The sequence below is a fragment of the Vanellus vanellus genome, assembly GCF_965231255.1.
Source record: "Vanellus vanellus genome assembly, chromosome: 2".
NCBI lineage: Eukaryota > Metazoa > Chordata > Aves > Charadriiformes > Charadriidae > Vanellus > Vanellus vanellus.
The window spans coordinates 54,441,595-54,463,757 of NC_138906.1; the positions used below are offsets into that span (position 1 = coordinate 54,441,595).

At 43.5% G+C, this 22,163-nt stretch overlaps 1 protein-coding gene across 1 annotated transcript; it reads left to right on the plus strand.

Annotated features, from left to right (window-relative positions):
- Positions 1 to 1,278: 1,278 nt before the first annotated feature.
- Positions 1,279 to 3,550, plus strand: LOC309686469 (uncharacterized protein; the record flags this gene model as incomplete). Its single annotated transcript, XM_082499169.1, has 2 exons — positions 1,279 to 2,001; positions 2,159 to 3,550. 2 exons carry the CDS (start codon positions 1,279 to 1,281, stop codon positions 3,548 to 3,550), a joined length of 2,115 nt encoding a protein of 704 aa, XP_082355295.1.
- Positions 3,551 to 22,163: the final 18,613 nt, after the last annotated feature.

Consider the following 22,163-nt stretch of genomic DNA (forward strand, 5'->3'; position numbering starts at 1 on the left):
GGGAGAACCTGTTGGGTGCCTTAGAGTCAAATCCACTCTAAGAGTGGATTAATCCTGGTCTAACATCGACTAGGGGCTCCAACTGAACAGGAGGCTCATCAGCCCCAAATTAGTATGAAAGTTAAGGAAGGATGTTCAAGGACACAGCTTGAGAATCTTTTCAATAGGTGTAAGATTTTACTGTGTATCAAGATTTCTTGACTCTTCTTGGTGCAGAATTGTCCCTCCAATGACCTTTGGAGCTCCAAAGATATTCCTCGGAAGCAAATGTATAAACTTCAGAAAAAGTTAGTTTTACAAAATTTTGGAAAACGTCCTAAGAAAGGATACCCCGTGCAACTGTCCTGCAAAGTTTTTTTGTGTCTCCATATTCCCCATAGGCATGTGTTATTGTCAGGACAAGCTGTTTCTTTTTTGTTTTTCATTTGTAAGGGAAAATACTTGACCAAAGCACGTCTAAACACAAAATCCTTATCCAGCTCTTATTGCCTTCATGGTGGTTGTGGCTCATAAAAGATGTTTTTGTTTAAATGTGAAAACAAATAAACAGACTCTCCAGTCCTGTGTCTGCTCTTTGTAACAGACATGCACACACAGAGATGCTCACACATGTACAATGCATCAAATGTGCAATAAACTGAAGAAGAAGAAAGATTGCAGGGACCCCTTCCTGTGTGATATGACTTTAAGAAGCCATTTCAGGATTCCAATGATGACGCAATATATGAAGTGACCTATTCTAGTTCCTGAAGTCATTGAAAGCCTGCAGCTGTCCTTAACCCCTTAATTCGGTTCAGCAGCAAGGCAAGAGAAGGAAGAAGAACAAGGAAGCTTGCCACATATACCTGGCACTAACTTAATAGTCAGAGCTCTCAGGTGAGCTGTTTTTCATCTTATCTTTCTTCCTCTACTTTCAGTGACAACAAATGCTGTGTAATATCATCCTTTTGGGTTCTGAGCACCATGCCTTCACGGAAAATACTGGCAAAATCAGATCCATCTTTTCTAATTTCTGAGGTTCATTGTTTTCTCTGGAAATCTGTAGAAAGTACAGAAAATTACTTCCACTTCAATTACAATCCATAGAAAGTACAGAAAATGACAATCCACTTCAAGCAAAACAGATGCAAAAGAGCTAGTTACAGCAACAGGAACATTTCTCGAAGATGAGGGTGAGCATGGTTTGGAAAGTGCTAAAGAGAAGACAACTGATCCACAAACAGATAATCCACAAAAAAAAAAAAAGAGGGACAAAATCTAGGGCTATCAGAGGAGGTGATGAAGCAGATTATTGGAAAAAAGAGAGAGGCCTTTGATTTCCTAGCTAAAGGTGAAAATCAGAAAGCAGTTGATATGCTGTCCTGTGGCATCAAGCTGAATCCAGACCTTGGCAGCTCACACATTAAAAAAGCCAGTGTCTTTTTGCAGCTGCAAGAGACAAGTATGGCTATTAGTGACTGTGACAGAGCTATTAAACTCAATCCCAGTTCAGCACAGGCCTATAAATTGCGAGGGAAAGCCCTCCAGATTTTGGGGCGTTTAAAAGAGGCTGCCATTAACATTTCTTTGACTTGTAAATTAGATTCTGAGGCTCAAGCAAAGTTTGAGATAGAGGAAGAGTCCAGTGAAGAGCTGGGAAGGGATGAGAGTGAGTTGGAGACACACAACGAAGGGGAGATTGAGCCAGAAATGGGTGAACATAAGAATTTGGAGGTAACCAGCGATATGATGAAGCAGGCTGATGAAAAGAAAAAGGTGGCTTTTGATGCGGTGGGAAGAGGTGAATTTCAAAAAGCTGTTCAGCTCTTCACTGATGCCATCGAACTGAACCCACAGGTTAGTACTTTGTATGTCAACCAAGCCAGTGTCTTTGTACAGTTGCAAAAGCCAAATGCTGCCATCAGAGACTGTGACAAAGCCATAAAAATCGACCCAAATTCTGCACAGCTGTACAAGTGGAGAGGGAAAGCACTCTGGCTCCTGGGTCACTGGCAGCGGGCTGTGACAAAGCAATAAAAATCGATCCTGGTTCTCCACAGCCCTACCACTGGTGAGGGAAGGCATTTCAGCTCCTGGGTTGCTGGCACAAGGCTCCATTGAACTGGCCTGCCAACTGGGTTACAATGAAGACACCAATTCCATGCTAACAGAAGTCCAGAGGAGAGTCCAGGAAAGAAAGAAAAGGGAAGATGACTTTGTGGACATAGCAGAAAGGATGAAGAAGGAACCAAAAGAGGCAGGACTAAGAACTAACAAAGCCCCCAAAGGTATGGAAAGAGTTAAGAAAGCAGCCCTGGAGGAACAAGACAGCTGTCAGGAGAAGGGAAAATCTCGGGAAGAGGCCATGAAGAAAGAACAGATGCAAGTCAAGTGGAAGATGTTAGCTGAGCAGGAGAACACACCACAGGAGGTGACAGAGCAACAGGAGAGTCTGGAACAAAAAGCACTGCAGGAGGCAATGTGGTACCTGGAACTTGAGCAACAGTTGATTGTTTTGCAGATGGAGTTGGAAGAGCAGTTTAAAACTCAACAGATGCGGCTTAAGGAAGAGGAGAAAGCCCCATGGAAAGTTCTGGAGCAACAGGAGAATGCACAGAAGTTGTTGTTGGAAGAAGAAGAGAGAAACCAGTTGAAGACTCTGCAGGAACTGGAGGAAGCTCAACAGCAGGCTTTGGTAGGACTGATAAAAAAACAGAAGGAAGCCAAGGAAGAAAGTGAGAGAGCTCAGATGAAACCCCTGGAAGAGAAAAGTGCTGAAAAAGCCCTAGGGGAACTAGCAAGAGCTCAGAAAAAGGCCCTGGAAGAATTGGGGATGGCTCAGAAAAATGCTCTGGAGGAACTGGAGAAAGCTCATAGAAGGGCCCTACAAGAGCAGGAAATAGCTCAGAGGGCTGCTTTAGAAGAACAGAAGAGAGCTCAGAAGGCTCTAGAGGAACTGCAGCTATCACAAAGAAAAGCTGTGGAGGAGCAAGAGAGAGCTCAACTAAGGGCTGTCAGAGAACAAGAGAGAGCACGGGAAATCCTGAAAGAACTTGCAAAAACACAGCAACAAGTCTTAGAGGAGCAGGAGAGGGCCAAGAATGAACAAAACAAAGCTAATAAAATCTTGGAAGAACTGCAGAAAGCAAAAAAAAAGGCCCTAGAAGAACTCAAGAGAGCTCAGAAAGAGCTCCTCTGTGAGCAAGCGAAAGCTCAGAAGAAAGCCTTGGAGGAACAGGAGAGGGCTCTGAAAGACCTGGAGAGATCTCAGGAGCAGTGTGTTGAAAAGCAAAGGAACTTTAAGAAGAAAGTCCCTGTGAAATGGGAAATAGCCCAAAAAAAGCTTCCGGAAGAAGAGATGCAATTTCAGAAGAATACTGAAGAGTCTGGGCCAGTCTGCAAAATATTCTGTGGAGAACTGGAAACAACTCGGAGGAATGACCTGAAAGAACAAGCAGCAACGTCTTTGCAACGGGGGAGAGACTGGGATAAAGAAGCAGAAGAACAGAGTGTCGGTCTGAAAACTGTTCTGGAGGAAGGACTAAGCCCTTGGGGAAGTACAGACCGATGAGAAAGCTCACTGAGGTCACCTGCAAAGCCCATTTGGGACTCCTCTGAATTGGAGTGGTTCTCAGAGGTGTGATTTGTTGTCCGACCCAACGATAAACCAAGGGAAAAATGTTTGCCGAAGAGCTGAGCTCAATTTGGAGTCATTTGCAAGTGCTCTTTCCATTAAAGTAAAATTTCATAGGCAGATACACAGAATTAGTACTTCTTTTAAACTGTATTTTTTAAGCAAATATTTGAAGCTTTTATCATACGGTGTTTTGATCCACATACAAGCTCACATGACCTTCCAAAAAGAGTCCCAGTTGTCAAGGTTCAATTCTCATGCAGGTTCAATTTCTTTCTATCTGTGTACATATTTGACACTCTTAATGATGCCTTATCCAGGAGAATGAGGGACTTAGGGGTTAAACAAATGGTGGGAATCATTGCTGAAGGGAAAGAGTGAGTGAGCATTTAATGGGGAGATAAAAATGGCAGAGTGAATTTGTGGCATGGAGACAAAATTAAGTGGTGTATGGCTTCTGACATGTGACAGCTTGATGGGATCAACGTCTGAATCACTTGAGGTCTCAAAAGGAATCCTGCTTCTCCAAGCCACTCGCTGCAGGGGGGGACATCCTGATGTCAGCAGGTCCCTTTACAAGTGCTGTTTTTCAGCGACCTGGGGTACGGATATTGCATCGGAGACTCAAAACTCTAGATTTGCTTCTTAAAATGTAACCAGTTAAAACATAACCAGTTGTTGCAGCCATTAAAAAGCTAAACAACAGGATTTGAGCCTTTAGAGTAAAATAAAACAAAATATGGAATATTTGTAAAATAATTAAATCTAAAGTGTTTTGAACCTTTTGGCTGTCTTATTTAAATTCTGAACTTTCAGTCAAAATGGCTCTTATTTTCAAACTTTGCAACTGTGAGTGCTGGGAGCATCTAACTGAAATTGAGGATTATTTTTTTAATCACTTGATTCAAAGGTTTAGAAGTATGTGATAAACTCCAAGTATTGTAAAAGTTCACTGAAAATATTTTGGGGTGTGTTATATATGCAGCAGCCCAAAGCAAAACCAAGGAAATATTCAGACCCACAAATCAACGTAGAAGAGCAGAAGCCCTGGTGCAGCTGCTGCAGTCGCTGCTTTATTGTGGCAGGAGGCTTGTTCAGGTGATGCTTGTTAGCAGGAGGGGGATTTGAAGAGAGAGGAGCTGATGGGCTGTTTCCAGGTGGAGAGAGGAATCACAGGTGTTTGGGTTGGACTGAATTTTCTGGAGTTCTTTGTCTGCTGAAGGAGTGGGTCAGAGCTGCTGGAATAATTGGGTAAAGTACTACTTTCAGTTTTATTCAGACGCCGTGTTGGAGGAAATCTTGCCCGAGTTGTTTTCTTCTGTATTTATGAGTGGTGATGAGTTTATTTAGAGTGGCTTTTTGTGTTTATACAGAAAGCTACTCCTATCTTTTTATGCCTCAGTAAGAAAGGGGGTGGAGGGCTTCCTAAAAATATGGAGACATGCAAAATGCATGAGTAATGCTAAGCAGCCTTGTTTCTGTCTCATCCTTGCGCCTGATAAATGACTCCTGTGAGTTCCTGACTGTGGTCTGCTCTTGTGTTTGAGTGTGGAAGTTGTTAGCGTTACGATGGCACTTCAAAAATAGCGCTGAGGAAAACAGCGTTGTTGGGTAGTGTCTTTTCCCTGCCCAACATGTGTCTGTTATAACAGTAGAAGTTAAAGCTGGTCCGTGTTCAGAAGTGGGGAGAAGATCTAGCACTTCCAGGGTAGAACCAAAAATCAATTTAGAATAAAGGCTGGGGTTTAAAAGAAGTAATAACTGTGATGTGGCTCAGCTGTAGCTGTTGTTGCCTTTGTGGTCTCATCTTTTCAAAACAGGGGTTGATCCCCCTTTTACAGAGTAGCTCGGGGCTATTCACAATGAGGAAGGATCTGTTCCAGGGTGCCCACTCTGGCAGCAGGAGCTCCTGTCACACTGGGAGACCTGTGGCTATCGGGAAGTGGGATGGGCACTGGCTGGACTGCTTGTCCAGGGAATGAAAGCCTGGGAGAAGAGCTGCCTCCCTTCAGGAGATGGATTTATAGCATACAGCCCCCTGGGGACGTATTAGTGTTGGGCCATTTTATAAGTGTTCTTTCTCCTCTCTCTCTTTTTTTTTTTTTTTTTTTTTTTTTTTGAGGTCAGGTGATGTCAAGAAAGGAATAAGGAGCTCTATAGCTAGGACAAGAAAATGGAAATGGGTGTTTGTCTTGGTACAGGGGGCATGTGCTCAAAAACCTGTTCACATATGTGTGGGTGAGGGGGAGAAAGGGAAAGAGGGAGACAGAAGGCATCCAAAGCACTGAGGTATTTTATAAATCTTGGGCACAGCTCTCTAGATGTTATTTTGAATAAGAAGATAAAATAGGATCCTCAGCAACATGCTGGAAGTAGTTGATTTTGGTGATAACTGCTAGGAGTTTTGGTACTTACTCTCAGAAGAGGACATCTTTCCCATATCCCACCTCCAAGACATCTGATGTGCTCTGTCCTCTGCGTTCCTCACTGCTGTTAAATGTGCCAGCACCTTGTAAGGCAGTATAAATTTCCAAAGCCCTTCTTGGCTGAGGTTACTGTTTTTCGGGGCATGGATGGGATGCCTGAGAAATCCTGTCTTCGGTTGGGCCCGCGCACTTTAGTGGAAAGGAAGACAAGCAAGTTTGGTGCTCAAGGCCAGAGAGTAACCCCCATGCTTGGCTTTCACAGTATCACAGTATGCTAGGGATTGGAAGGGACCTCAAAAGATCATCTAGTCCAATCCCCTGTCGGAGCAGGAACACCTAGATGAGGTTGCACAGGAAGGCGTCCAGGCGAGTTTTGAATGTCTCCAGAGAAGGAGACTCCACAACCTCCCTGGGCAGCCTGTTCCAGTGCTCTGTCACCCTCACCGAGAAGAACTTTCTTCTCAAATTTAAGTGGAACCTCTTGTGTTCCAGTTTGAATCCATTACCCCTTGTCCTATCATTGGTTGCTACTGAGAAGAACCTGGCTCCATCCTCATGACATTCCCCCTTTATATATTTATAAACGCTAATAAGATCACCCCTCAGTCTCCTCCAAACTAAAGAGACCCAGCTCCCTCAGTCTTTCCTCATAAGGGAGATGCTCCACTCCCTTAATCATCTTAGTTGCCCTACGCTGGACTCTCTCCAGCAGCTCTAGACTTTCCTAGACTATCATCTCAAGGCAATGAGTCACCATGGCTAGCAGCCTGTGGTCTATAATCAGTCTGGTATGTAGCAGAAGCCACATAGTTTTCTTTGCATTTAGTAATAGATGCAGGCTGACATTTTTCCTACAACTTAAAAAGTGCTGGAGAAAGCAGATACCTGGCTAAGGGCCTAGATTCTGCTGGTCCTTATCTACCATGAAGGAGAGGTAACTTCCTTGACACTTACTCCCTGTGTAGGGGGTAACGTTTTACATACTGAAGCTTAGATGCTCTGTCAGTGGGATGAGGGAGACCGTGAGGAAGTGCTGAAGAAGCAGCTTTGCGTGTGGTGAGGGCAAGGGCACATAGGTGCCCGTGAGTGGCAGCAGAGGCCGGGGCAGGGCACGTGGTGTGCCCGTCCAGAGCGATGCTGTGGGGTGTCACTGCAGCACAAGCCATGTGCTGCTGTTGCCATGCTTGCCCTGAGGTGGCTGTAAGGAAAATATATCGTAGAGACGCTCCAGAAAATACTTTGAGTGCCTTTATGTTACTCATTGTTATTCAGGATGCCAATTTCAGTTGACGTGGCTGTGTGGGACATGCAGATGGAGTTAACCACAATGAAAGAACACCTTCAGAGCAGAAAAAACTCAACAGTGCATTTTGGCATTGGGTAGAAATCTGGGTTCCTGACATCCTGTGATGAAACCTGTTGCGGTCTGACTTAAAAGAAGGCTGTGTAATAGTCACTGCCAAATCATCCTCATTAACATTGTAAGGCACCACTTTTGATTTTGATTTTGGTAGTTCTGCTACTATGCCTCCCTTGGGAGAGGGGATGAAGAGGGCTGGAGCAGCGCTAAGTTAGACGTTTTGTATGAAAGGAAAGGAAAAAGCAAGATAGCTATAGGAGTAATACTGCAGTACTAGCTGTTGCGTAGAGGACAGTAATTTTGAATTATTAAGAATATTATTAGAATTAATTAGAACACTAATTATAGTTGCAGTGATCACAGGAACTTGTCAGACTGTATGAGGCCCTTTGGGTTCAATCTGAGTTGCTATTGCAGCAGAAGGCTGGATGATAAGTATGGTCTCTATGCCCCCATCCTTCCTGTAGTGGGGAAAAAAAACCAACAAACAATTCTCTTGGAGATTCACATCTTGAGAGGGTGCAGGGTGTTTGTGTTCTCAAGTGGCCTATAGGATTCCACCACACCTTGCAAGATCAGTGAACCAGAATGCCCCTGCCCAACTGAGGGCAAAACCTGAAGAACAAGTTATCCAGAGCATATTTTAAAGACTACTGTTACTTTAATAGACTTGGTAATATTGATCGTACTCTCAGGCGGCTTACACACAGGGCTTACTAAGAAAGCCTCTCCTTTCTTCCTCTCACTCCCCTTTCTGCTTCCCTCGATGGGCTCTAACTCCTGCCCTTGCTAACAGCTTCTCTTGGGGGGAAAACCCCTCCTTGATAAGGACTGCAGCTTTCCACATGTGTGGATTTGCCATGAACCGAATGGGATTTATTTCTTCAGCCCTTTGGGGTGAATTGAAACCGCTGCAGCCAATCCTACCAATGGAGTAGAGGTTTTGCAAGCTCAGGGGCTGTCAAACTGAACTGTCAGGAAGGTGATCTGGCTGGATATAAACTGCCCCTTTTTAGGTTATAGCTTTGTTTTGGGGGGTTATCGTTGCTGAGATGTGCGTTACGCAGTCTCGCGGGCTGCGTGATGCAGGCAGTCGGTAATCCAGCATCTTGGACTGAGGGTAATGTGTCGGGGATGGAAAAATGAACTGCGACCCCTGAGAAAAAGGATTATCCCCTAATCCTGCTGAGGTGGTGGAGGGGCTCTGTCAAACCAGCTGTGCTCCTCGGCAGGGCCGACTTTCCTGGAGGGTCTGTGGGATGGCTGGCCAGCGTCTCTCCCGTGGCACCCAGAAGCCGGGGGCTCGGTACAGACATTGCTGTGAGAACGGAGACCGCACTGCTGAACTTCTAACCATTTTGGCTGACTCTGCTGTTTAGTAGTTGTAAAATCACAGTTCCAGCTGTGATGCGTAATCTCAGATGTGGGCGGGATTTATCATGGAAACAATTCCATTTTGGCTGCCTTGCTGGATCGTAGCTCATATCATGAGTGAGAAAGTTGCATCAGAAACCAGTGTTAGCTGACCACTGGAAAATATAAACTAATACTGTCAATATAAGTAGGACATCACCAAGACTTCTACACGCTGTTGCAGTAGATAGATCTGAATTATTGACTCTCTCTGTCAACACACTCAGCAGTTGAAATACTGAATGTAAATAATCTTTTCTTACCACAAGAGAGGAAAAATAACTTTTGGATTCTGTAGCATCATTTCTCCTGATGTTCTTGTCTGTGTGATTTGATGTCTTCTATCTCCTTTCTGTACCAAGACCGTAAAAGTAGATTTATGGGTAGATTTAAAATGTACATGATACTGAATTTTAATTCTACTCAGTTTAGAACTAATCTGGAATACTTCTGCCTCTTTGACTTGGACAAGAATGAATTCTTGAGCCAGTCTGTCCAGCCACAGACATGTGGATTATTTATTCACACAAGGGTGAGGGGCTGGGAGAAAGAGAGTGCCAAACGGGCTTTTCTCCCATGAGGTATCTCTGATTTTATGCAGAAATTCTCTGCATGCCAAATGCTTGTCCTTCCCTCCTAGTACCTATTCCATGTGCTGCAAATAAGAAAATAATTTTAAGTGGGGAACCTGTGAAAGACTGAGTAGAAAGAGACACCTTTCATGCTCCTTCACAGGGTCTTCAGCAGTTTGGTACCACATCTTGGAGAAACTTGTTTTCCCGTTCCTCATTTCCTGATTTTCAGTCTGCTCCCCATCCATTTGTGCCAGGGAGGGTGGAGGACTGATGTGCCACATTAAAGGAGAATTGAGTAGAGCCCTTGTATAACATGTGGGTTCCTCTAGATAATGAGAAAAGAATGTTTTGTTAAATCTAAAAGATTTTCATGCTAGGAAAATCAATCAATTTTCAATTCAGACCATGTAATTCTTTGGAAGTGTCTGTGTTAAGGTAGGCAGATCATGCTGTGTGTCTCAGCTGCCAAAGTGGGGTTCTGCAGACATTTTTCTTTTTTTTTTTTTTTTTTTTTTTTCCAGACAGTGATAACTGTAAAGTATGGTAGATTTCAGGGCACTCTGTTCTCTTCACGCTGAATTATTTATATAGCCCTCTTACTTTAGAAAGCAGCATCTCTGTATTAAGCAACACAATACAACTCTGCATCACAACCTGGGACAAAAAACACTGTATTCCCTTGAAAGCAGAAGGGAATGTTAGGTAGGCAGGACATCCTAATCTCTAAACTGTAACTGCAGTAGGACAAAGGAATTAGTGTTCCTGCTATAATAGCTGTGGGACTTTTAATCATTGCAGTGACCAGAGTAAGACAGGCTTTGGGTTAAACAATAAAGGGTAAAATGCCTAATAATAAGAAAAATTGATCCCGAGCAGTGTAGGCAGCATCCTATCAGTAGAGATATTAAACAGGTTAGATGAAATGTCAGGTGTAATGATGCACTGAGTATGATGTAGTCTGATGGGGTGACCCAAGTGCTCTCTCTTCATGGTCTCATTATCCAGGATCCTATTATGGACCGGTGCTTTTACCACATCAGCTGATTTCTTCATTTTGCACAAGCTTTTGTCATTACCATCTGTTGTTTGGTGTTTTGGGTATAGCAAAAATGTCCTGAGCAAGGACAATCTGTTGTATAAAATGCATGTGCATTGGCTGTAGGCAGCTTGGGTGGCCCCTGCAGCAGCAAACCTTTATGACCCCTTGGGGTGAGATACCAGTCACCCTGGTATGCAGGATCCCTTGGTGAGCTGAAGGGAAGAATCTGCTGGGAGAGGCCCACAAGCAAGTGGCAGGGTTTCCCCAGGGATCCTGCCCCGCTATCAGGGGCACGAGAGGCTGTGGGGTTATGCTGGTGCCTTCCCTCCTATAGCTGGAGGTGCAGAAACCCCAGCACCTCCCATGCCAGCATGACCAGCTAGTGATGTGGGAGCTCCAGGGTGGGAGCTGCTCTTGAGGCTCTGGTGGCTTCTGAGGAAACCAACAATGATCTGCAGTGGCTTTGTTGTGAACCCCTCCTGGGTTCCCCTATGGGGAACACTGGTTGTACCACTGCAGTCCTTGAGATACTCTTTTAACTGGAGGTAAATGAAGTTAAAGTGGATCTTGGGCATCTACTAAGCTTTCTACACCAAGTAGCATTTTTGCTGGAAATGCCAAGTCCATGACAGAATTCTGACGAAAGAGGTGGGTGTCTCTGTACAAAGGAACATCTGGAAGGCTGGAAGATGAGAAATTCCTGCTTGAGGAGAGGTAGCAGCAGGTAGTTTCAGTGGTGTGGAGTATGTAGGTGAATGCCAGCAAAAGATTTTTTTGCACGGTCTTTGAAAAAAGAAAGCCATCGTAGGAACATAAAATTACCGGTTTCAGTTTTGCTTCTATACAAAGACATTTTCTGGTTTGGGGGCTTATTCTGCCCTGGTTCACATTGACCTAGTATTTGAATCTTTGGTAAGAGTATATAAATTAAGTCCTTACTGGACGCGTGAACTTGCCAATGTCAGCACTGTGTCAGGTTTGGTGGGACTGCTGCCTGCAAATCCAGCACTGAGTAACCCATCACAAGTCACAGGATTTGGAGCTCACTGCAGGAACTGGCAGAAAACAAAGGGGAGGTGGAAATTAAGAAAACATCTCATCATGCAGATAGGCAGTTGAGAAAATAAACCCCGTTGCCGTAAATGGAAACACACCTTTGCTAGAGCTTGGGAGGTTCGCATCAGCAACTAGCAGGGGCTTGCCGACTTGAGTGAAGTTGCCTCGATATTAAGGTAAAGAACATACCAAGCAAATCAACCGATGGAGGGGGGAAAAAAAAAATATCCTCCTGCCACACACATACCCTTTCATACGGTTTTCCACACTTGTATTATGTTTTTGTCAATTGAAGTTAGAGGGTTTGTCCTTTTATTTCACAGAATCACAGAATTATCAGAGTTGGAAGGGACCTCTAGAGATCATCTAGTCCAACTCCCCTGCTAAAGCAGGGTTGCCCAGAGCACATTACTCAGGACTGCATCCAGGCGGGTCTTGAAAATCTCTAGAGAAGGGGACTCCACAACCTCCCTGGGCAGCCTGTGCCAGTGCTCTGTCACCCTCACCGTAAAGAAGTGTTTCCGTGTATTTGAACGGAACTTCCTGTGTACTAACTTGTGCCCGTTGCCCCTCGTCCTGTCACTTGGAGCCATTGAAAAGAGCCTGGCTCCATCCTCCTTCAACCCACCCTTTAGATACTTGTACGCCATAATAAGGTCTCCCCTCAGCCTTCTCTTCTCCAGGCTAAAGAGTCCCAGCTCTCTCAGCCTTTCCTCATAAGGCAGATGCTCCAAGCCCTTAATCATCTTAGTTGCCCTATTTATCCAAAGAAAAGATGTATTTTTGACAGTAAAAATACAGGCGCTTCTACACTGCCCTAACGTTGTTTTTAACCGTTTTCTGGACAGACCATGTTTTTATTTCTGTAATGCGTTAATCTTTGTTTTATGTGCAGAGTTTCCAGCTGATTGGTCAATACTGGTCAGAGCAGTGGCTTTAGTGATGTGGACGTTTGCCCATGGGGAATTGCAATCCTTAGTTCATTTAACAGTGGTCACTGAACTTACTTGGAGGAAAAATATAAACTGCCGTAACAAGAGGTGGTGACAGGAAAACTCGGGAGACAAGCGCTCTCTGAAGACACATTCTTAAAATAGCTGAATACATTGAAATAACCACAAGAAAGAGCATTGCAAGATTTCCACAGATACTTCCATGCTCTTTGTGGGAAACTTGGTCATTTTAAAACCTGTGAAGAAGATGCATATTTGCTGTCTTCAGCATAATTTCATACTTCTACGTGCGAAGAGGATTGAATAACTTCAAGGCAATTAAAACAGAGGAGAGAAACTATCATAAACCTGGAATAAGGGACAAAAATCCTTAAAGTTCCACTGAAGCAATTCAGATAATTGGAGAAAGAAATCACAATAAACCATGAAAACTGCATTTGTCCCTGTGGTTTACGGTGGCGCTAGGTTTGCAAGACCTAATCTAGGGCAATGCTTGGGATATTCTGTGTGGCACTTCTCTTGGTGAACACTGGGAGACGATGGATGCTATTCCTGTGGTGTCATTAATTCTCTCCCTAACCTCTTGATCTTGAAATATGGAAGACTGTCCTCTAGATGCTTCCTGCCAGGAGGTAGTCACAGCAGATGTGAGATAACAGCAATGATCTGGCTGGGGGCAGAGTATTGTTCTGGAGTAGACAACCCGCTCTCTGTTTCAACACAGCTCTGAGCCACCTCTGCTCTGTCTTGTCCTGAATTCTTTAGCAACATTTGGGCTAGCTATTTGCTTGTCTTGAGAAACATGGGGGATTATTTCTTTAAATTTTTGGCTGCTCTGATGCCTGGTAACTTCCCAGAAAGGGCTTTTATAAATTTATTTGAATTTTGACCGCATATGACTTGAACTGTAATAAATTATTGCATTAGCAATGGAATAAGCCCAAGTTTAAAAAAAAAAAACAAAACCAAAAACAAACAAAAAAAAACCCTTGTAAGCTTTTGTTAAACTCTCATTGTCTATATCTGGCATTCCCACATCGAGTGTGACCACGCTGGCAGGGAATCTGCCTGTGAGGCTGCTCCTGCCGTGACTGGGAAATAAATCCAGTGCCTGATCGAGGAGGGAGGCAGAGCCCTGTTTGCAGCAGAAGGGGCAAACATCACACGTCAGCCCTCTAAAGGGATTGTACCTTTTGTGGGCTCTTTGTGCTGAATGCCAAAAAAAGTCGTAGCAAATCTGACTGGCCTTTGACTGGCCTTTTCTTGGGAACAGGGGACTTCTTTTTTTTTATTTACCGAACTATGCAGTGCTGCAGGCACTAAAAAAAATAGATTGAACAATTTCTTTGATTTCCTGGTGTCCTGTGTGTTTATTCCACCTCAATCAGGAGCTCCAATGTTATTTGCAGCTTCTGTAGGATGCTACTAATCCTGAATAATTCACTCATGGTGGCTGTAATATTTTTACATTCGTTTTTGCAACAGTGCTGTGAAGTACTGAAGACCCAGGCTCTGTAAAAGACTGTCATCCTTTTTGTGTGTGTGTGTGTGTGTGGTTTTTCCTTTTTCAATGTTAGTGAAATCCTGCTTTGGTTTCCTACCTTTTTTCCAACTTTGAATTCTGCTGTGCATCCAAAGGCGTAGGCCTCTAAATAGACTTTGAGAATGATCTTGCTTTCTCTTGGAGAGCCTGCCGCCCTGGTTATCCTTTTGAATTAATTTCTGCATCAAACCTGTACCAGAATGGTTTTCCTAGCTGTTACCCGCTCAAGTTAAGCCTGGGATTTGCTCATCGATATGCTTTGTTTCTAGCTTGGGGCAGTGCAAGTCGTATATTTGGAGCTTGACCAGCTAATATTTTTTTTTTTTTTTTTTTTTTTTTTTTTTTTAAGTCTAGCAGACTATTTGGTAGTTGTATTGGTTCGGCCCTGCTTTTACGAGCTAAAACAAATAAACACAATACAGTAGCCAGTTATGTTGCTTATTTATGTGCATGAATCGGAAGCGTTACGTGAAAAGGGTGCCACGTTTCCAGTCCAGCTTCCACATGCAAGCAGCGTGGGACTCTGTGGATGGGCCGGTGCCCTATTCCCCCTGCTAGGCAATGCAAATCAGAGCTGCTTCTGCAGGCATTAAAAGATTAAATGCTCTTTCCATATTACAAGTGAGAAAACGCAAACATGCATTAAGAGGTTCAGTGTCAGAGCTTCATAATAGAAGTTCTCGGTGGTTTGCTTTGTCATCTTGCGTGCCCTTGAGATAAAGGGTAAGGGCTATAAAAATCAACATAACCTTTTCCTCCTCCCATCTAGATCTAGATCTGTGCCTATTTAGGGAGTGTGTCTGTGCCTGGAATGAAAACAGTTTACTTCTGGAAGAGCATGTTGTGAAAACTGTGGTGTTAGAGAGGATCTAAGAAATCTTAAACTCCGGCTTGAATCGAACCTGCAGTTTCTCAGGATCCACCAAACTCGCAGCTCGCTGGTAAAACACAGCAGCTTGTGTAAATACGAAAATATCCCATTGGCAGGTGTGTCAGCTCGCAAGTGGATATATATAATCTCTGATTGTGTACAGACCTGTGAGTCACACGAGGCCCCAAATCTTTAGAACTGTATTGGTGTCTTATTCTCATGTAGTGGTATAGGAGGGATTTTTTTGCCTGAATATTTTTTCCACGAGCTGAATGGTAGACCGCCTTGCCCTCAGTTCCCCAGTTGGACCACAGGGACAGATATACTTGCTGGCTTCGCCAAAAAGATTGCTGATACCCGTACTCTAAGCACCTCACAGTCTCTAGTCATATATGCTGAGGTGGAGGTCTGCAACCGCTAATGGTGGCTGCATAGTAGTGTCTAACCTTTCCTCACGTATGGTTAGTATGAAACGGGATTCGGTCCACCAAAGCTTCCCTCTGCTAGCCACAGTGCTTTGGTTCCCCGTCCTTCCCCTGCCCCACCAGACTGAGGCACTGAAGTCAATCTGGTTTCCCTCTGAAGCAGCACCTCAGAAGCCTGAGGCCGGACTCGGACCTTCGGTTACAGATATATTTCACGCACACGGCGTGCTTTGCTTTTGTTCTGCTCTAATCAGATTGGCAGCGTCTCCTAAGCGAGAAGTGATCAGCAGCAGCAGGCCTGGGTAAGGAGGTTACATCTAGATGGCAGTATTACTTCAGAAGAACATTAAAAGTCATCCTGGTTCTGCATGGATTGAGCCTGACTGACCTTACTTAGCAGGAGGAGAACATGCCAAGAACTTAATCTTGTACAACCCGTTAGTAAGCTTCAAGGTTTCTTGAACCTTAGAACAGTCATTTTATGTCTTTTTGCAAACCTGTTCCACCTGTCTGCAGCTTGTCAATATTTATTCTGTGGCTTATTAAATTCTCAGGCCTCATAAAAGACATTGATTTGTTTCGCTTAACCATTTATCTGACTGTTTGTCTCCTAGCGTAAATCACAATGTCATATTAAATTATATTGAAGTCCAAACCTATATAGATTATAGATCTATATAGTATTTTCATGCTAGTATCTAAATAGACCATTTTGTAAACCGACATACATTCCTAAATACTTGTGTTTAATTGCTACCTATCTCCAAAATCTGTGCACTGACGATAAGTATTTCTTGTTCTGAGAGCATATGAATCGCTGCCAAATACTGTCTGCCTTCTGTTTTATGTTCTTAAAGAGCAAGTCTCATATTAGCATCCGGAAAAGTCCCGGTGGTCACAGCTGTGTCATGCCACTGAGATTCTGCTTGAGCACTGCAGAACCCTTTGAAGTATTTCAGCAATGTCCTATGTTATTCTAAACCTCTGCAAACTCGGTGTGTACCTTGATTCTGGTATGTGGATCTGCCTCTGGGTTTTGAGCCCAGAATATGTGCACTCATGCTTTTAGGATGTGTCTGTTGGCTTTATTTTTGGTCCCGTTTTCCACCTAAAGTCAAAGCCACCCAACCTTTGTGGCCAGGTTGCTGTTGTTCCACACCTACCTGCTCTGTGTCTTCCTTCAGGTGACGAGATGAGACAAGCAGATCTCTCCACCAAACCGTGAAATTCCATTTTTTGCAAGACCTAGACTTAGCATGAATTTCCCAAAAAAAGGTCGAATGAAGATACGTGTCTGGCAGAGTAAAAGCTATGATAATATGGGCTCTTGTTCAGAGTCGTAAAGATCAGGTAGAGCAGGTTCAGAGACCGTGTGTCTGTGTTGTGAGGTGCGTGCATAATACAAGGCTGTCCTTGGCTACAGCGAGTGCTTTATTGCTGTATTGTTCTTCCCTAGAAGTGCCGCTCTTTACAAAAAGTTTTAAAACCAGCTATCCCTGCTGTGTCGTCCATTCTTGTCTGCGGTCAGGAGTTCCCCCTCAAACCTGTTACATCTCACATTTGGTCACTTTTCAGGTCTTGATTCCACCCACCCACCCCACCCTGGGCTTTTGCTGCCAAAACAGGATTGTTCCCATCAATCATTATTTATTGAGTTTCATAGCTTTTGTCCTTTTTTTTTTTTTTTTTCACTCCCCTGTGGAAATTGGACTTCAGGCTCCTCTTATCTCAGTGGAAAGTTTATCCATGCCTAACCTACTGCTAGTATTTCAAAAACAGGGATCCTGCCTCCTAAAAAGGAAAAACCAAACCCTCAGCAAACTACTACTTTCTTTAATCTCAGTTTTATGTAACCAGAGTTAACTACAAAAATATCCGAAGATATTTATGGAGATTTACCGAAAGCTTGTGTATCCTGTAGCTGTTTGGTGTTCTCTGAAACAAGAAAGTTATTTATCAGGTGCTGTAAGAAAATATCTTTATATATACATGAATGTGTGTGGTTTTGCTGTGTCCCATGTCAAATTGTAATAGGTACTAATGTGTATATTATCTCTGAGTGCAGATAAAACTATGTTGATCAGTGATGTTTTTCTTTTCAAACCTTGCTAAGATCAGGAAATTAAGAGTAACTCCAATGTAAATAGCACTGAAAGTTAGCAGAGCTGTGTTCCCATGGGCCTCGTTAGCTTCTTTAGCATGAGGACACAACCCTTTCCTCCTGATCCTTAAAGATAAAAATGTCATACCCCCAGTATGACAACAAAAGGATTGGGGGTTTTACATAACTCTTTCCCCTTCCATTGACCCTGTGAAGATTATTAAAATAAAACTTGCACATGGAAAGGCGTATATAATGAAAAGAATAACTAATATTCAGGAAATTTAACTTTCCTTTAAGCATTTACTAGGAATTGAATTTTTTTTTTTTTTTTTCTCTTTCTCAAAATATCTGTTATGCCTTCTGAAACAGTTTTCAATAGGCCCAGGAAGTCTTCTCCAATTTTTTAATTTTTTTATTTTTTTTCTCCTTACCACTGGTACTGCAATTTGCTCTCAGCACTTGCCAACTATCAGTAAGAAGGTCCTAACTTTCTGGAAACACTAAATTAAAGTACAAGCTGAAATGGGAAATGGAACCTGAGTTTAAAAGTTTAACAGATCTAGGGATTTTTCCAAAAGTGCTACTATTGTCTATGTGGCCAAAGTTGGCAAAAGTGAACTGCTAGTTTTCACGCAGTTTTGAATAAAAATAGGTATTTTACTGGCCATGATAATAGGCCACAGTCATAGAAGACTTTTCTAAAGGCGTCTTTTCCAGGATTCATTCGTAAGCTTTAGGTAAACCAGGAACTAGCTATGTCCATCGGTTCCAGGTGACAGACATTTGCCTTTAGGCGTTACTGGTGTGGGTCCGTAGGCTGTCCACGCAACTGCACGCTCCCTCTGCAGCCCCAGGCATTCGGAGAAGCTCAGTCCAGTGTGAGACCTACAGATTAAACCGCAAGTTGGGAAATTTCCCAGGCAAAGTGTGTCTATATACATATATAAACAAATATGCAATGCAGACATGACTTTTATTTTATATACATATATATGGCACATAGCCTGAAGATACTGCAGTGCTCATGCTATGTATATATAATTAATTTGATATGTAATTTAATATATTTTCTGAATATATCAATTATATTAATAGTTTTGTTGCATTATTAATATTTCTAGAATATATATTTTCTATCTACAGCACAGCGGTGCTAATGCTTCCATAACAGAGAGATGTTTTAGCACCTAGACTGAGGTTCTGTCAAAGGTTAATATGCTGGGGGCGAGGTTAGTGGGGGGAGGAAGACAGGGAGGTGTTAGTGTGGGGTTGGGGTGGTTTTTTTTTTCTTCTTCCTTCACTTTGGAGGATGACTGAACGGTGCTGATTCATGCCGCTGGATGCGGTTATAAAAAAATTTAAAGATCGAGTCTTCAGTCAAACTAGGTTTCTGTGTTTTCATCCCTGTATCAAGAGAGCAAGACGCTAATTCTCAATTTAAAAAAATCAAGAGACTGTGGTTTGGTGAAGAAAATTGATTTTTACTGAGAAGGTGGGAAAAAAAAAAAAATCATCCAGGAATTCCTGATTAATGCAACAAATACGTTTTCATCTGCCCCAGCAGAAAACGTAAATCATAACGTGGCTTTCTGCACCGGGTTTTGAGATTCGTCTTGTTGGCACACCGAATCCCTGCTTGCTTTGCTGCCGGGACAGATCTGGCCGCTGCTTCTCTCTCACGTGTTGGGTCACAGCTACAGGTGCCAAGGAAAAGGTTGACAGAGTCACCTCCATCCGCAGGGCAATAACATTTGAAGCAATTCAGCAGTCACCTTCTATACCCTGAAGTGATGATCTTCAAGCAGTCTTAAGTGCTCATCCCCTTGCCTCTGAGAGGATTGCTGCCCTTCTCGCGGCGCCTGTAATTACACCAGCGGCAAAACACCTACTGTTGCAATAAGCACATGCCGAAAATGAGCAGAGGGGGCTGAAGGGGAAGAGTGATCTTCAAAACACCAGCTTGAACGAGAGCGTGCGAGCGGAGTCAAACCCAGCCATAGCTAACGAAACTCAGCTCCGCGTTAGCTGCCCATCGACGGTGTTGGGAAAACAAATCCTTACTCTGTCCAGAGGTTGGAAAGGATTTCTAACTCTGTTTTGCTACTGTACCGTGGTTGTTAGCTTTGATGCGTGCCCCCGTTGAATGTCTTACCTCTGCTGATGACCAGATGAAAAGGATTTATTTAAGCGTGATTCACGATGCTGGATAAGGGACTCTCCGAGTTCAGTACCACCAGCTTTGCCTGCACCTTTCCAGGTAATGCTGACAGAGGATCTGTCTCTGGGAGACGATGGCAGACAAATCCTGTAGTAATTTCTGTGTGCTGTGACTGCAGATCCTATGTCAGCCTGTAGGACAGTAGGTGTCCAAAGTCTGCAAATTTTTTTTTTTTTTTTTGAAACGCTAATACAAGCCTGCCTGTGTGCCTTTGCCCCCTCTTTCATAACAATGACTTGTTACTATGCTCACGTTGGGCAAGCGAGCAGCTTGTAAATTAAGGTATTTTAGCACTTTTTAGTCCGGTACAAGACAGCCCATGCTAAGGCTCCTGCATAAAATGTGCAGGCTGTTCTAGGCTTGCTTTGCTTTGAGAAATCTGCTATGGTGCATTTGTTTGACAGTGTGTTGCACGTGATCTGCAGTTTCCTCAGCTGTACTCATTCATCTTGTTTATAGCCCTTTTATTAAGGGTCATTTACCAAACAAATAAAAATTAATTTAGACTTGTTAAACTGTAGAGACCTGCCAGGATGAGACTATTACCTGAACCCCGAAGGAAGAAAAAGTGAGCAGCAGTGCATATTTGAAGGTCTTAACAGCCCCAGGAATAGCTCTGTTCTTATGTACAGAACAGTGATTTTAAATCTCTGATCCTCTCAGGGCAACTGGCATTTTTTGCGTCCCATCCCATCTAATGGCATTACATTTCTGGGTAACATCCCTCCCTGCTTTCTCTACCATTCCTGCAGTTTTGTGTTCATCTAGACACGGAGTTTCCTCAAGCCCAGCTCGTTGCTGAGTGTGGATTCCTCTGGCAGGGCAGCAGTTGTGTGGTTGGCTGCACATCATTTTCTATTTATCATCAAAGTAAAGGATGCGGGCTCAGCTCAAGAGTCTTTTTTTTCTTTTTTGTTATCTCACAGGACTGAAACTCTTGTGAGGAGCACCGTGCTGGCAGGATCAGAGGTGGCTTTCTCAGCCAGATATGTGCTACAAGACCACTTTGATATCAGAATAACAAGCTGAAAATGACCACCTCAATACACAGTGTCAGCAGAGATAAATCCCGGCCCATTTTCACTGTAGCACAGCTTTGGAGAACTCCCCTGCTGAAGATGTACAGCTGGAGGTAGAAATGGCCTTCACCGAGGTAGAAATGGTTTTAGGAAAGGTAGAAGGAAACCCTTCTTTTCATGACAGCTGTGTGTATTGGATCTACCCTGGCTTGTAGGAAAAGGGAGAGAAATATTTTAGGTATTCATGAGTGAGGAAAAGTTCTTTGCCTGGGAAAACCAGATGAGGTGTCTGTACAGACAGAACAGATTTTTCGCTACCGCAAAGCTGCGGAGAGTGCCAGCATATCCTCCTTCATGTCTGGGTGCATCAGTGGTTGACGTTTTTCTTGTTTCTGTGACACTTGAGCATGGGTACATATCTGTAAAAAAAAACCTGACAAGGGGCTATCCCTGTTTACTTAAGGAGAAAAAAAAATATTTAAAATTATATCCTTGAACAATTCATTTTTAAAAAAATGTGGGTATCTTCCATAGCAGAGAAATGGGTCCTGAGTCTCCTGTTCCCTTTGAGTTAATCTGCACCTTTACAGAGGGACCCACCAGGCATGAAAGCATGAAGGGTAACACAGGTGCCGGAGAATAAGAGGGCAGTGTGGCTGCAGTCCTTGCCATTGAAGACTGAGGCAAAAAAAGTCATTGAGTACCTCAGCTCTGTCTCTGTAACCAGTTCTTGTGTTTCCTTCTGGAGAGGGCCCACAGTTCCCTAGTCTTTCTTTTCTCGCTGACATACTTAAAGAAGGATTTTTTTATTTGTCTTAATGTCCCTGGCCAGATTTAGTTCTATCTGGGCTTTAGCTTGTCTAACCCGATCCCTGGCTGCTCAGACTATTCCTCTGTATTCCTCCCAGGCTACCCGTCCCTGTTTCCACTCCCCATAGGCCTCCTTTTTCCTTTTGGTCATGCCCAGGAGCTCCTTGCTCATCCATGCAGGCCTCCTGGCTTTTCTGCCCGCCTTCCTCTTTGTAGGGATGCATCGTTCCTGAGCTTGGAGGAGGTGGTCCTGGAATATTAACCAACTTTCTTGGACCCCCCTTCCCTCCAGCGCTTCATCCCAAGGCACCATACCAAGCAGATTCTTCAAGAGGTCAAAGTCAGCTCTCCCAAAGTCCAGGGTGGTCAGCCGAACAGTAACTATTTATTATAATTTGTTTGTTTATTAATAAATAGCAATAAGTACATGGTTATGCTATAATGATGATGCAGCTGATACTTTCCCCTCGGAGTATTTATTTTTGCTACATTTTTTTTTCCTGCTGTACTGGGACTTGTGCTCCAAATAGGTCCAAACAGGAATTTCAGCTTTACAATACCTGGCAGCCTCCACGAAACAAAAGCCGCTTGTGCTGGGAGGCAGCTCCGTCCAGATGGACAGTGGTTTCCCATTAAGGGAGTTCATCCAGTGGGTGGGATTTTTATTTTATTCTTCTAATAATGCTGCATTGGTGAGGGGACACAACAGTGGCTCCGTTCCAAAATATCCTGCTGGAA